This window comes from Oreochromis aureus, linkage group 22 (genome assembly GCF_013358895.1).
Source record: "Oreochromis aureus strain Israel breed Guangdong linkage group 22, ZZ_aureus, whole genome shotgun sequence".
Classification (NCBI taxonomy): Eukaryota; Metazoa; Chordata; class Actinopteri; order Cichliformes; family Cichlidae; genus Oreochromis; species Oreochromis aureus.
The window spans coordinates 16,148,753-16,163,077 of record NC_052962.1 but is presented as its reverse complement, the minus strand read 5'-3'; the positions used below and the strand labels follow the sequence as shown (position 1 = coordinate 16,163,077).

Sequence of the window (14,325 nt, the reverse complement as noted above, 5' to 3'; positions counted from 1 at the left end):
CTCCTGCCCTCTCTTCACTGTCACTCTTTCAGTCTTCATCCATCACATCTCACTCACTCCACCCCCTCCTCCTCCTCCTGCTCCTCCTCGGTAAATCCTTCCCTCACTCCGTCTGATCACCAGGGGTTTTATGGCCAACTGTCCTACATTTGCCATTTTGCTATATTTACCCCGGCTTCCAGCAGCAAATCATCCAGGTTTAGAGGTGATCCCAGGATCTTTTAAAAACGTGCTGCCAAAGGAAGGGACCAAGATCCCGTCACAGACATGGAACATTGGAAAATGGCTTTAGCACATAATAGATAGCATTAGATAAAAAGAATAAGGAAATCTGTGTTTTTTATCGATTATTTCTTTGTCATAACAATGATTCTTGGCGTTATGCAACCCTGATACGCAACTCTGCTTCACAACGCACAAATGCATTTTCTTTACAACTGTGGCAAATAAACAGGCTTTCCAATAGTGTAAGAATTATTGTCAAGAAGCAGTGTTACAACAAACAAATACGAGTTGAGGAAACACAAATTTTCTTATTTTTTGTTAAGTTTAGTTTCACACAAGACTCTGTAATCATTTTGTATTGATTAACTGTTTTGCAGAGCTTTGGAAGAAGCATTTAAATACGTTATTTGAGTAAAAGTGGAAATGTTACAGTGTAAACATTTTCTACAAGAAGAAGTCAAGTACACAAAATACTCCTTAAATAAAAGTAAAAATGTATCATACTATCTGTGCCTTTCATCCATAGCTCATTAAGCGGTCATATCTTCTGTTTCTGGAGTGTATCTGTTGATTTATTGTTTTAGAGTACATCACTTTAATAATGCATCTTGAGCTAATGTAGTTGCTTTATACTTTGCTGTGGGTCTAATTCTGTAATGAGATATCATAATTTATCAGTACATTTATATTTAATGTTAATATTCTGCAAAATAATGAGTAACTAAAGCTTTAAAATAATGGTAATATAAGTACAGTAACTGCCCCCAAACTTTAGTGGAGCAGAAGTAAAAAGAAACATTTCAAAGTATTTAATCAAAGTAAATACACATCATAGTTATACTTAAGTGCCGTACTTGAGTAAGTGTATTTTTTGCATTCCACTATCAGTCTTAATCGTGCTCTAAATTGAACTCAAATTAGAGTTTAACAAAAACTTGCAGTAGATACATTAGATAGCATGTCTCCAACACGGCTGACCAGTCATATCTGGTATGTGTGAACCTGTGCTGACATCCTCAAACGGCTGTCAACCCAGTGCTGCCTAATGCTCAAGACGTGTGTCCTGCATTGCTTCTCCGAGCATCACTTTCTGCATCCTTGCCATGTCTCTATTAATTGGAGTAAATGGAATAAATCAGTGGTGTCTGCAGCTGAGCTGATCCTGCACAGCATCCTGTGTGGCAGTCCCAGATCTTAAGGAGAAACTACGACAGGCTCCCCATGCGTGAGGGGAAAGGCTCTTTTCAGGTCAGCTACTCTTCAGACCTCCCTGCTGTCCAAAGGCTTCCTCCAGTAGAGTACTTAGCTTAACCCCCCCAACCCTCCTTTCTTTTTCTACTTACTGTGTGTCCTGGCCCTCAGCTGTTCCTTCACATGTAGATCAAATACGCCTCTCTGCTGGAGCGTAAGGCCTTCTCTACATCCCCTTTAGAAATATATAAAAGAGCTCTCGGGAGATGAATTCACTTGATTAGACCCCATCTCCGATCCACTCTCGCTCTCTTTTTCTGTTTTCTTCTCCCTCTCTCTCACGCACACACACACAATAGCTCGGGCCACGCTCACACATACACATAGTTACAGGGACCCTGCTGGGTGAGCCACAGAAATCCCCTTACTTGATTGCTCGGCTTCGTTGGTGTTACGAGGAGAATAAATTGGTGATTGCGTTATAAATTTTCTTTGGAGTTGCAGAACTATTATTTGCTGTAAGTTTTTACATTTTGAGCAGAAGCGTGATGAGAGAGAGGAGCATCTTTTTGCTTTGTTATCCCCTTATTTGTAGCTCTAATTTGTACTCTGTGCTCCCTCTCCCTGTAATATAGACAAACACAAATCTATAAGCAATCTTTATCTCTTGCTCTTTGTCATCATCTGCATCTTTAGCTGTATTTTAATGTGATATTTTCTGTGTTTGTTTGTATGCGTAACTGCTGGTCTTCTCTGTTTAGTTCGCTGCCAGCCTAATAACAGGCTGCCTGGCCGAGCTGACTGTCGCCTCACATTATTATGCGTGTCCTGTCTCCCAGCCCTGCCCACTACGTCAGCACATATCGCTGCCATTGCTATGTGGCTGTGGGCCTCTGTTTTGCTCTCTGTGTTCATTTCTTTGCATAAATACACATCACAAAAAGAAAGATGATCAAAAAATTAATTTAAAGTTGTTTTCCTCTTCTGTATTATTTTGTAAAAAGGTGCACGTCAGGTTACATCATTAGGTTAAATCATAAGTTCCAGAGAGGTTTGTAGTTACATTGTAGGTTATGATGTAGATGAAGTATAAACCAAGTGTTAGACAAATATCAAAACCTTTAAAATATTAAAAATTAAAAATATTAGTTTTTGTCAGATGCTACATTTACGATTAACCCCTTTATGTCGAGTTTCTAAAGAAAATAAATCTGATAACTCACAGTGTGAAAGGTTATGGTTTTGTAATTATAATTTTCATACTTGTAATTACGAGATAAATTATTTAACAAATTCAAATAGTCATGCGGTAACTAAAGCCGGCCGATATCGGTCCATTAGTTGCTTGCCAATCTGTTAATATTTAGTAAGTACAAAAAGACGAGACACCCTTCAAACATGTTATGAGTTTTGATGTTTCATTGTTTGTCCACCAGAGGGCGCGCTGCAACTTCCCTGCTGTGTTTTAAATGCTAAAGACGCAACAATGTGATCCAGGCTTAGGGAGAACATAAACGAGTAAATAAACATAACAAATGTTAGGGAAATCTGTGTGTGTGACAGAAAAAAACATCGGCCGACATATCGGAATATCAGCATTTTTAAATCACCAAATATCAATCCTATGTCTTTTAGGCTCTACTGTCATGTTGTGCAATCCCGTGCTGGCCGCCTCTGTGTCTGTAGGTCAACAGTGCCTCTTGTTGTCACAGGTTTGTGATCGGCCGGGAGCGTCCAGGTCAGCAGAGTGAGGTGGCCACGCTCATCCAGCAGACCCTGGAGCAGGAAAGGAGACAGAGAGAACTACTAGAGCAGCAGTACGCCCACTATGATGCCGATGATGATGAGGTAATGACCATACGCAACCCTGGCCACTTCCCTGGGTGTCCTCTACGGTGCATTTGAGACTTTGTGAATGATAGTCTGAATATGCAAAGGTGCAGCTAGGGTAAGATGCCAGCCTCTTAATATGAGGAACATCATCTTAATAAATCTCATTATATCTGCATGTATTTGAGGTTCATTTGCTAACACATTTCTCTGCATGACACCGTAGTGAGAAAATGAGGCTTCTGGTTGTCACTTAATGCAAATAAGCTCCTTTCTCCTTCCAATGGGCTGGAAGTTATAGCTTATTAGCTTCATAAAACTGAGTGACAGTAGGCTTTGATGCTGGCACACAAAACAGCCTCTCTCTCTCAGCCACACATACTAAGAGGATGCCATGTGAGAGTCGGTCCTCGAAAGCATCACTCAGCATTTCTTTCTCTGATTCTGCTGCTTACTTGCTTGTTTAATCCACCAGACACTGAGCTCAGGGGCCTTCATATCTTTGTGTGTGTGTGTGTGTGTGTGTGTGTTCACCATGTAGACACTCTGACACTGTGTATACACAAGACATAACACAGTGTAGTAACATAAATCAATACCAAGTGTTTCCTCACTTACATACACAGGAACAGCCGCACTCATGCGTAGATCTACATGCAGACAAACACTACCAGACATCTTTCACTGTTTTCATCAGTGCTCTTTGAAGCTTTTCATTTCCCTGCAGACGGTGGATTGAGAGCACTCTTCATGCTTAAGAAACTCTTTTCCAGGCTCTGAATGCTGATACTACATGTCAGCACTGCCTAAGCTCCTACAGAGTGTTAAGGCTCAAATGTAATATAAGATTTCAATATTGAAAAAGAAAATAAACACTTTAAGGGCTTTTTTTTTCCCTCACAGATCCCCACATGGACATATAAACATAAGAATGGTGATTATATTAAATTTGTTAATCCATACATACATTAGAGCCTGCTGTAAAATGAATCAAAATCAGCCTCTGTGGAGCGCTAAGGCATCCATAACTTGCTGCTGATAGGGTAAACGGTTACAAAAGGATTACAAAGATGCGCGTGGCAGTAAAAAGAGCTCATCAATATTAATATCTTTATAAATATTAGAAAGAGTCATTGGGTGGGTGGGAGTTATTTCTCAGTCTGAGGGCTGCAACAGAGTCTTCAGCTCTTTATTGGCGCTTAGAATCGGATCCCAAGAGGAAGGAGGAGTGCTCCATCATTTAACAACAGACATGCAGCAGACACATGCATGCCCATCTGTTAACAGTTAAATGGAAGCATAGCACACAAGTCTTATATTCAACCTTTGGTCCTCTAAATAATCTCATGCAATCTTTGTCATGTTCAACATAATAAATATTACTAATAATAGTGACAGAAGGACAAATAATTCAGTTATCAAAATTAACAGTATAGTGGTATGTGCTAAAACAAAAATAATAATAAGGGTGGAGCTGGAGGATTACTGTTACAGCAGCCAAAAAATTAAACACAACATATAAAGTAGAAGAGCTTAGTATTATAAATACAATACATTAATAATGAAAAAATAATAGAATAGCAATAATAATAAAATAAAGCAATAATTTAATAAAGTAATAATAAGTCTACAAAATTGTGCTAAAGATGGAGTTCAATTAAATATATAATAGGTTAAGCTTAATGAGTAAAAATCTAAATAAAATAAATACAGACGTCGTGGTGTGAGGCATGAAAGATTTCCTGTATCTGTCAAAACTGCTTCCAGTCAAAGGTGCATCACATGCTGGGCACCCTCAAAAAGGATTTTCTTTATACATTCAGCAGGAGGAAGTTATACTGTGATGATGACGGTGCTCCTGTGTATTTAATGGTCAACTCCACCATCTGTAAATGGTAGCTTAACGTATGTAGATGGTACTGTTTTAACAACCGGGCCTGTTATGGAAATGGGACCATTCGATTGCGATGCATGTGACTGAATCAGGCCTGAGCCTGCTATCTGGGAGATAGTTGGAGGGATGTGCAGGGAAAGATGAGGAGAAGATGTAGGGCACAGTAATGAGTGGAGATGAGAGCAGAGGCACAGAAGTGTGTACGTGTGCATGTGGAGCGCAGGCACAAAGACAAGTGTACAAATGTTTTCTGTATTTCATTAGACGACTGATGATGGAAACTCCAAGTATAAGCTAATTGTTGCATATCAAGCCCGTCTCTTTATCATTTATGAATCATATGGAGATTATAAAATGTATTTGTGAGATGCACTGATGAGAAAGCAAATTTACAGGGGGTAGGTGTATGATGGTAAAAGTAAGCTGCAGATGTTTTCATGGAGCAGCTTCACTGGAAGTGTTCGAGTCTGTTGGTCATCAGCCAAAGACTGAATCAACAAATCCATTTGGGCCCAGTGCTTAATGGTCTTTGCCAATACTCATTATACAGTGTTTTGGGCATCAGAGAAGAGAAAAGCTGCCTTGAATACATGCAGTGTAATGGCCTACATAAATGTCAAAACACAAAATATTTTTCATTTAAGTACTACTAAAAGCTGCAGTAATAAGTTGTTTCCGGTGACTTTCATTAGTCTCTTTATTTCTGAGAAACCTCGGCCTTCTCAGTCGTAGAATTAGCCCCGCTGGATGCTCATACCTCACTAGTTTTGACATGTGACCTTGTTGCACTTGAGGCAAGATGGTGAGTAATTTTTGAAAAAAACAAACCCCAAAAAGTGACAGATTTTGTCAGCATAACTTATCTGATGGCTTACTTTTAAAGAAATTATAATTTCAGCTCACCAGGCTGTCAAACTGATTTATTTCACACAAAGTTTAGGCAAGGTTACCTAAATCTTATGTAACCGGCAGCATTAAAATAGCATTACTTATGTAAAGTAGCAGGTGAAGCGAGGACGGCTGCAACAACATGCTTAAGAGTTTCGGGTAGTCAGATGAAGAAGATGGAAAGGATGTAAAAGGTGACAAATACAAGGCTGAAACCACAAGAGCATTGCTGGCGAGACCCAATCTAGGCTTGGGTGTCATGTGTCTTCTACTTGTAATGAAAAGGAAAGTAAATAAAAGCAACTGCTGTCTGCAGAAATTACTGGCAGGGGCAATTTGATCATAGTTGAATACAAGGGGGGATGTATCCCCTCCAACATGATTACAGCCTTGGATAATTAAATGTCACAGTTGGAGCCTGACAGGTTATCTGTTTTGTCTGTTTAGGCTATTCTGCAGCCTGTTAACTTCTCACTGGAGGGTGAATGCTAATAGCTGTATTGGCTTCACTGTAGGAGTGGCTAATTGCCTGTTCAGTTAGTCATTTCACCTCAGATACCACTGCTGTGTTGGCAGTGTACTTAAAGTGACATCTGTCACACATTTCACTGGTTTTGTGCGAGTTTGTATAGATATCAACATAGACTAAAGTTGGTAGAAGTTCTGCTGGCTCTTTCCTGCTGTGCCTGCAGACTTGTGATGACAGCACGCAAATAAATGTCACTTTTACAAGACCCCGGGGACCCTTTACTAATATAAAACCTCTGTCATTTAAAAATGAATGACAGACAGACTGAAAACCAACCTTGGTTGCTTCTATTTATTCTTCATAAATGTGATAATATTAACCATGTGTGCTTTACAGTAAAGATTAAAAAATAGTGTGTGTGCTACTTGGATTTATATTTTGTACTCTGTTTTAAATATTCATGCAGATAATTGTCTCCGCGTGTGATTTTACATTTCCTCCTAAAGCAGACGGGAGAATACGCCACAGACGAAGAGGAGGCAGGAACAACAGTGGCTGGAGGAGAGAAGAGCATCGAAGTGTTTGACTTACCGGAGACGGAGGATATCTTGTCTCCGTCGGAGCTGGATGCCACTAAACTCTACCAGAAGTTCAGAGAGGTAACCTGAAACGCTGCTGATTACATAACTGATGGGAGCCTACAGCATTTTTCTCTGTCAGTGGTTTGAAGCGTACATTGCAAATACACCCGCAAAGCCACCAGAATTGCTTAGCTACTGAAAAAAGGTAATTAAATTTAACAACAGAAGAGACAAACACAATAGAGCCTCTGCTTAACTTGGCAAAACTATGCTTTTGTTAAGATCTGCGATCCGCTTACCCTCCCTAATTGCTAATCTGAATGATTAGAGGTGTGAATACAAAGTGATGTAAGTCCTTATTACACCTAATTGCCTGTGTTTTTAGTCGAAACCCCCAGAATAAGAATGAAAGTGAACACCATAAAGCTGGTTTTGAACCAGATCTTGGCAGCGCTTCACACACTGGGTTCCTCAGAATAGAAGCTCTCTTTGTTGAACCTCTGCTACCTTCGCTAACAGTGAACTCACTTTGAAGATTACAGCAATGAAACAGAACGTAAATTTACTGACAGTTAACTCATTTATGCTTTAATGCTGCTAAAAAGCTGGTAATATCGATCTCGTACTCCAAGACCGTTAACATCAGCGCTGTGGCACCACCGGCCTTCCACAATTGCTGTATGACACATTTAACAAATGGCTCCAGCTACACTGCAGGCACTGCAGTGGATATCGAGTGAAAATATAATGTAATCCCTGGGCTCAGGGTGTGTGCTTTTACTCTATTTTGTCATTTTCTCTGCTTCTTCACCTCTCCCATAGTTCAGCTTTTCCATTTCATTCTTAAACGCCTCTCTGTTTTTGGTGTCTTTTAGGGAACCAGTTGGCTTTTGTAAATGACAGAGAGAAAATGTGACGATACAAGATGTTGTTTGAAACAGCAATGATTAATAATTATGCTACAAAAAAATGGCACGACCAAACTTGTGCAGGCGTTGCTTTAAAACGGTCCCGGGTCTGCAACCATCTGCAGTCAGCTGTGACTTTAATGATGACAAAAAATTATGATAAGAAACAGTCGGTCTGCTGACAGAGGTTGAGGACTTCCTCCACCAACAGTGGCGTAGTGAGGTAGCTGCACAGCAGCCTTGCTTTTATACAAGAATATAACGAGAATGCAACCAGCTGGTTCAAGTCCCCTGTCGCAGGTGGCTTGTGCTCATCTGCATAGATTGACTCACATTGTAAATCTGTATTTATAATTTGGGCAGCAATTATTTTTAAACCTTTACCAATTTTGTCTCATCTGAGAGTGACTGCAGTCAGTCAGAGTCCGACTGCAGTGTATTCGCTTTGTGATCCACAGAGGATGACCATGTTGCACGCTCACCCTCCGCAAACTACTTGCAAGTTTTTTTTGGTCTCAAGGAAGTTACTGTCCTAATTTTACTCCAGTGTGAGCTATAAGTGAATTATCTATCAGATGTCCACTGATTTGTAGACACAGCCAAATATTCTCCCCCAGTTTGAGTCAAACCTCTTTAAAAAAAAGGGGAGGATGACTCTTTATATTAGAAAATGAAAGCTCTGCAAAAATGTAACGCTCTGCAGGTCTAACACAGTCATTATCCCAACATGTACCCACTTTAGTCAGTCATTTCTTTTCCTTTGTTCACTCTTAGACTTGCTGCATCACTGAGCTTTATTCAGACTCACTAGTTAGGATCCGAGGATTTCTAGAAGTTGTTAGAAGATGTTATGCAGAAGCAGCAAAGCACCAAAAAGATTGGAACCTCGAAAGCTACAAAACTACCTTTTGCCATTTTTGCACATGCACCAGAGCCCTGAAGTTTTCTTGGAGTTACACAGTAGCCATGCGTTTAAGAACACACGTCGAACACAGACTTCTGAACATTAGCTGGTCTTTTTAAACCTGTCAGTCTCCTAATAAATAGGCTGTGTGATGTTGGATTGCGCTGACGTGTGAAGAGAACAGCTCATATCCTCTTGCATTCACTACTAGTGAGTGTGCATCATGCACTGCCTCCTATCCAGGCAGCTCCCTCGCCTCAGCCTCACAGAGTATTTCCAGCACTGCCAACTACTTCCCGCTGTGTGCGACATGTGAGAAAGGAGAAGTGTGAAAAATATCCTGATGTGATTCTACCAAAATTATTTGAAGTTGTGTGAAAACTTTTTAACTTACGCTACTGAAACTTCACAGTAACTTTTGGTAAACTTTAAAGTGAATTTTTAAACAGAAGCAGAACTGTTGATTTTGTAACTCAATTCGGCTGCTGGAGGTACATCAGCTCATACAGAGATAGTGAATGATTGCAACAAAGAAACCCTTTTTCAGTATATACACATGAAAAATTGATATTTGCTTTCAGACCTAATGAAAGAAGAATTTTTCAGGAGAAGGAGTAATTAGAAAAAAGTATTTGTACTGTAAAAAGCTCTGCCAGAGCTCTGTGTGTCACGCCTTTACTTTTCCCTCAGAGCCTTCACTTGTTTCCATATCCTGCTCTCTCTCTCTGCATCTCCTCTTCTCCTGTTTATGTCTGCTCAGTCATTATCTAACTTCCTGTCTGCCTTTAATGGACCACCCATATAAACTTGTACCTCTAACTAACACCAAAGTTTCTTAGATTTTTTAAAGAGTTTTAACATTGCATTAAAAATGCAAAACTTTATTTCATGTTAGAAAATGTATGATTTTTTTTTCCTTTATGGCTTCTTTAAACTACTTAGCAATTCATGCATCCCTCAGCTTTCCTTGCCTCTCCTCTGAGAGTGCATGTCAGTGCTGGAGCTGGGACGCTGTCAAGGGGAGGACAGAGTCGGCTGCCTCTGTCCGTCACGCTGTATCGACGGCACAGAGAGCCTGCTCAGCCATCCATTTGATTATTGACCGCCCTCTCTTTTCTCTCCTGTTTTCTTTTTTTCTCCTCCTCTGCTACCAACAGCTCCAAATCAAGCACACGGTGACCGAGGCCGAGATCCAGAAACTGAAAAACAAGGTAAGGGATTAAAACCGTCTGTGGGCAATCAGGGGACTGGTTGTGGGTGCATTTTGTCAGTGTTCACATGATTTTTAAATCAATTTGGGACTGGGGTCAGGATAGCCGGTGAGCAGCGGTTCAAGCTTGGGTGGAAATGTTTGGGAGATAATCTTTGGTGTTATAAGCGATAGATACTTTACAGAAACAATCCACAGCTAAAATACTTTAAATACACTTTGTATAAAAATTGAACATAGTATTGTCTCTTTGTATGAAGCACTCAGTGTTGTCAGGGTCTCTGTGAATGCATTTGAGCCTGCATACATATAAATAATGGTGTATTATTCATATGCAGTATGATCAAAGTGATGCCTATAAAGCTTTTTTCATGACAGTAACAATGTTCCTTGTGATGCAATATGTACTCTTAATACAGACTTTGCTCCGAAAAGGAGGTTTTATTAGCTTTTGCTTGCTGATTTTATAACTGTAGGTTTGATTTTGTCTTAACTTTGAGACTCTAAAACGTCTAAAAAGTTCGTTTTTTAACAATTAAAAAAAAGTCTATAACTTCTTACTCAATATTGGTTACATATCCTGTTAAAAGTCCCTGTTTTTTTCTGATCTCCTTTGGTATGTGTATATCTGTAATATGTTGTATATGTACTGTTGGACATTATTGGACAATGCTGATTTTGCCTGCAGCTGGCGTCAGTGGAGCGGGAAAAGCAGCGCTGGGAGAAGGAGAAGAGCCAGCTGAAGGCCAGCATCGAGGAGAACAAGGAAAGGATGTTGAAGCTGGAGAGCTACTGGATCGAGGCGCAGACGCTCTGCCACACTGTCAATGAACACCTGAAGGAGGCCCAGGCCCAGTACCAGGCTCTGGAGAAGAAGTACAACAAAGCCAAGAAGCTCATCAAAGACTTCCAGCAGAAGTGAGTGAACTCTGGTTAAACTGATCACATTGGACCTCTCACTGTGTTTATTTTCTCTGTCAGGGAATCTCAGTTACATTAAGCATTGGACCAATGACAGTGGTTTGGGTTCAACTGTTAATACAGTTTGAAAATGTAAGTCTGCTGGACACCAGCAGCAACTTAGGTTACTGTAACTATCTGAGTTTACAGCATTAGTCAGACTGAAAGAATGCTGAATGTACATAAATTTTTAAAAAATCATTGCAATTTAAAGTCACATATATGACTTAACTATTCAGTGAGGCTATGTATAGTATTTTATATAATTATCTTGCAGGTATTTATGATGTCACATACTGGCAATCCCAGGTTCGGTTCACTATTTTCACTCAGTTTCAGATTTTAATGTGTGCTAGCAGTTAATCAAAAATGATTTATGGAAGCTAGTGCATTGGGAAAACTAAAAACTGAACATCCAAGTGATTAAAAATGGGAAGGAGACAAGAACGTCTTAACAAAGTTTCATAGTTTCAAATTCTATGAATATTGCATATTATCTAAGAAAAAAACATTGATTACTTCTCGAGGGACTGAAATCAGGGCGAAAAAACACTTATGTGTGATAAATTGTGTCTAGTTAGACACACTTCATACAAAATCAGTCTGTTTCCATATGTTACTGTAGCATAACGGAGTCAGAAACCTCTGCCTAGGTGCTTTCATTAAATGTACTCTGTCTAGAAGGAAACGTCACATTTATTATGACACTTCAACTCTTTCAAATGAGTACTTTAGCATTAATCCTACAAACATATGTTTTAATTTAAAAAAAACTTGGATGAATTCCTTTGTTTTTCCTTCTACAACTACCCTCACTTCTCTCAGTGAACCTGAAAAAGAATATCTACCTCATTTCCATCTGTGAGCTGGACCAACTCTCTTTCTTTTAAGCCTTATCCCAGTTCAACAGTAAGAACTGTGTTTCCATTTTAATGCAGTGCAGCACTCCCTCCTTTTCTGTGCACTGATTTCAGAACCTCTCCTGCTCAGCTTCAGTCTGACTGGATATAATTGGCTGTGCCCCTGCAGGCCAAATGGAAGCAAAGCGATGAAACAAACTCTCCATGCTGATCTGTACCTTCGGCCTGGGCTGCAGAGGAGAGAGACTGTGTGCCTTTCATTATGCAAACATCTTCACGTGCTCTTTCCTCCTTTGACCTGGAAATTGTTTCTGTCTCCCATCACGGAGGTCTTCAGATCCCCTTAAATGCGCCTTTAAGGAGAGAGCATCCATCTGGAGGTGCTTAAAGTGAAGAAACACAGGTGTATCCTTCCTTGTGTCTCTCCCTCACATCCTCAGTGGGAGGAGTTAAGCTGTGATGAAGAAATGAGAAAGGAAAGCAAATAGAGGAGGGTAAAGCAGAGGTAAAAGGAAAAAAGATGTGCGTGCGTGCGTGTTAACCGGGAACAGCGTGATCGGGGTAAAATGAGTCATTCTGGCATCCTCAAACAGCCTCAATTCCCTTATTACCACAGCTGAGCGAGAGGCAAGGCACTATCACACATGATGAAATGTGCACATGCACATATTATAGCTGTATCTTGTTTCCTGTGTTAACACACATCTCCTCTCCCCTGCCTCCTGTTCCTCCAGAGAGGTGGAGTTCATCCAGAAGGAGGATGCAGAGAGGAGGCGGCTGGAGGAGGCTGAGAAAGCTCACCTGGCTGAGATCCAGGGACTGCAAGTCAGGGTAAGCTATCTTTTTTTTCTATCCACTTTTCATTTTTGCAATAACTGAATAGCTTCCTGCCTTGTAGCTGTTCAGATTGGGCCTGTAAAATTAAGCTTTTTGGCCTTAAATAAAATTGAAAATATGCTAATGAGTGATACAGGCTGGCCTTGTGTGAAATTACATGCAAAGCCAATAATCAGGATGGACAGAAAGATCTTTAGGAGCACCTCCCTGTGCTCTTTCTGCCACTTGGTGTTTCTTGTGATGTGCTCAGGCCCAGTGGTCACATCTGTTGTCAAACTTGGCATTGGTTTATTTTTCTTTCTTCTTTTTTTTTACTTTATAACTTCGATTGCAGACTGGATGACCTTTCTTACATGTCGTACCGCCTCTGCTGCCTCTTGTTTGCCGTTTCACTCTTTTCAGTAAAAAGGAAGTGCGACACAAAGATAATCATGCTGGTGTGAGGTTTAATCATCAACCTTTAGGCCTTTCTTCACAGCTGAATTGTCAATCAAGCCTTTATTTTTTGCATTCGACATTCATTTCTTTTCTGGATTTCAAAGGGTAAATACAGGGAGTGCAGAATTATTAGGCAAATGAGTATTTTGTCCACATCATCCTCTTCATGCATGTTGTCTTACTCCAAGCTGTCTAGGCTCGAAAGCCTACTACCATTAAGCATATTAGGTGATGTGCATCTCTGTAATGAGAAGGGGTGTGGTCTAATGACATCAACACCTTATATCAGGTGTGCATAATTATTAGGCAACTTGCTTTCATTTGGCAAAATGGGTCAAAAGAAGGACTTGACAGGCTCTGAAAAGTCAAAAATAGTGAGATATCTTGCAGAGGGATGCAGCAGTCTTAAAATTGCAAAGCTTCTGAAGTGTGATCATCGAACAATCAAGCGTTTCATTCAAAATAGTCAACAGGGTTGCAAGAAGCGTGTGGAAAAACCAAGGCACAAAATAACTGCCCATGAACTGAGAAAAGTCAAGCGTGCAGCTGCCAAGATGCCACTTGCCACCAGTTTGGCCATATTTCAGAGCTGCAACATCACTGGAGTGCCCAAAAGCACAAGGTGTGCAATACTCAGAGACATGGCCAAGGTAAGAAAGGCTGAAAGCGACCACCACTGAACAAGACACACAAGCTGAAACGTCAAGACTGGGCCAAGAAATATCTCAAGACTGATTTTTCTAAGGTTTTATGGACTGATGAAATGAGAGTGAGTCTTGATGGGCCAGATGGATGGGCCCGTGGCTGGATTGGTAAAGGGCAGAGAGCTCCAGTCCGACTCAGACGCCAGCAAGGTGGAGGTGGAGTACTGGTTTGGGCTGGTATCATCAAAGATGAGCTTGTGGGGCCTTTTCGGGTTGAGGATGGAGTCAAGCTCAACTCCCAGTCCTACTGCCAGTTTCTGGAAGACACCTTCAAGCAGTGGTACAGGAAGAAGTCTGCATCCTTCAAGAAAAACATGATTTTCATGCAGGACAATGCTCCATCACACGCGCGTCCAAGTACTCCACAGCGTGGCTGGCAAGAAAGGGTATAAAAGAAGAAAAACTAATGACATGGCCTCCTTGTTC

The 14,325-nt window shown here is 40.5% G+C and overlaps 1 protein-coding gene across 7 annotated transcripts in view; it reads left to right on the top strand.

Annotated features, from left to right (window-relative positions):
* ppp1r9a (protein phosphatase 1, regulatory subunit 9A) overlaps positions 1 to 14,325 on the top strand; it is a 55,487-nt gene that overhangs the window by 28,780 nt on the left and 12,382 nt on the right. For 5 of the 7 annotated variants that reach the window (XM_039605874.1, XM_039605873.1, XM_039605877.1 and 2 more), the window contains exons 6-10: positions 3,129 to 3,264; positions 7,004 to 7,156; positions 10,048 to 10,101; positions 10,789 to 11,018; positions 12,655 to 12,751. In XM_039605874.1, the coding sequence (XP_039461808.1) occupies positions 3,129 to 3,264; positions 7,004 to 7,156; positions 10,048 to 10,101; positions 10,789 to 11,018; positions 12,655 to 12,751 (670 nt within the window). The remainder of the gene's footprint in view (positions 1 to 3,128; positions 3,265 to 7,003; positions 7,157 to 10,047; positions 10,102 to 10,788; positions 11,019 to 12,654; positions 12,752 to 14,325) is intronic. The other 2 variants (XM_039605875.1, XM_039605880.1) reach the window with 1 other exon arrangement.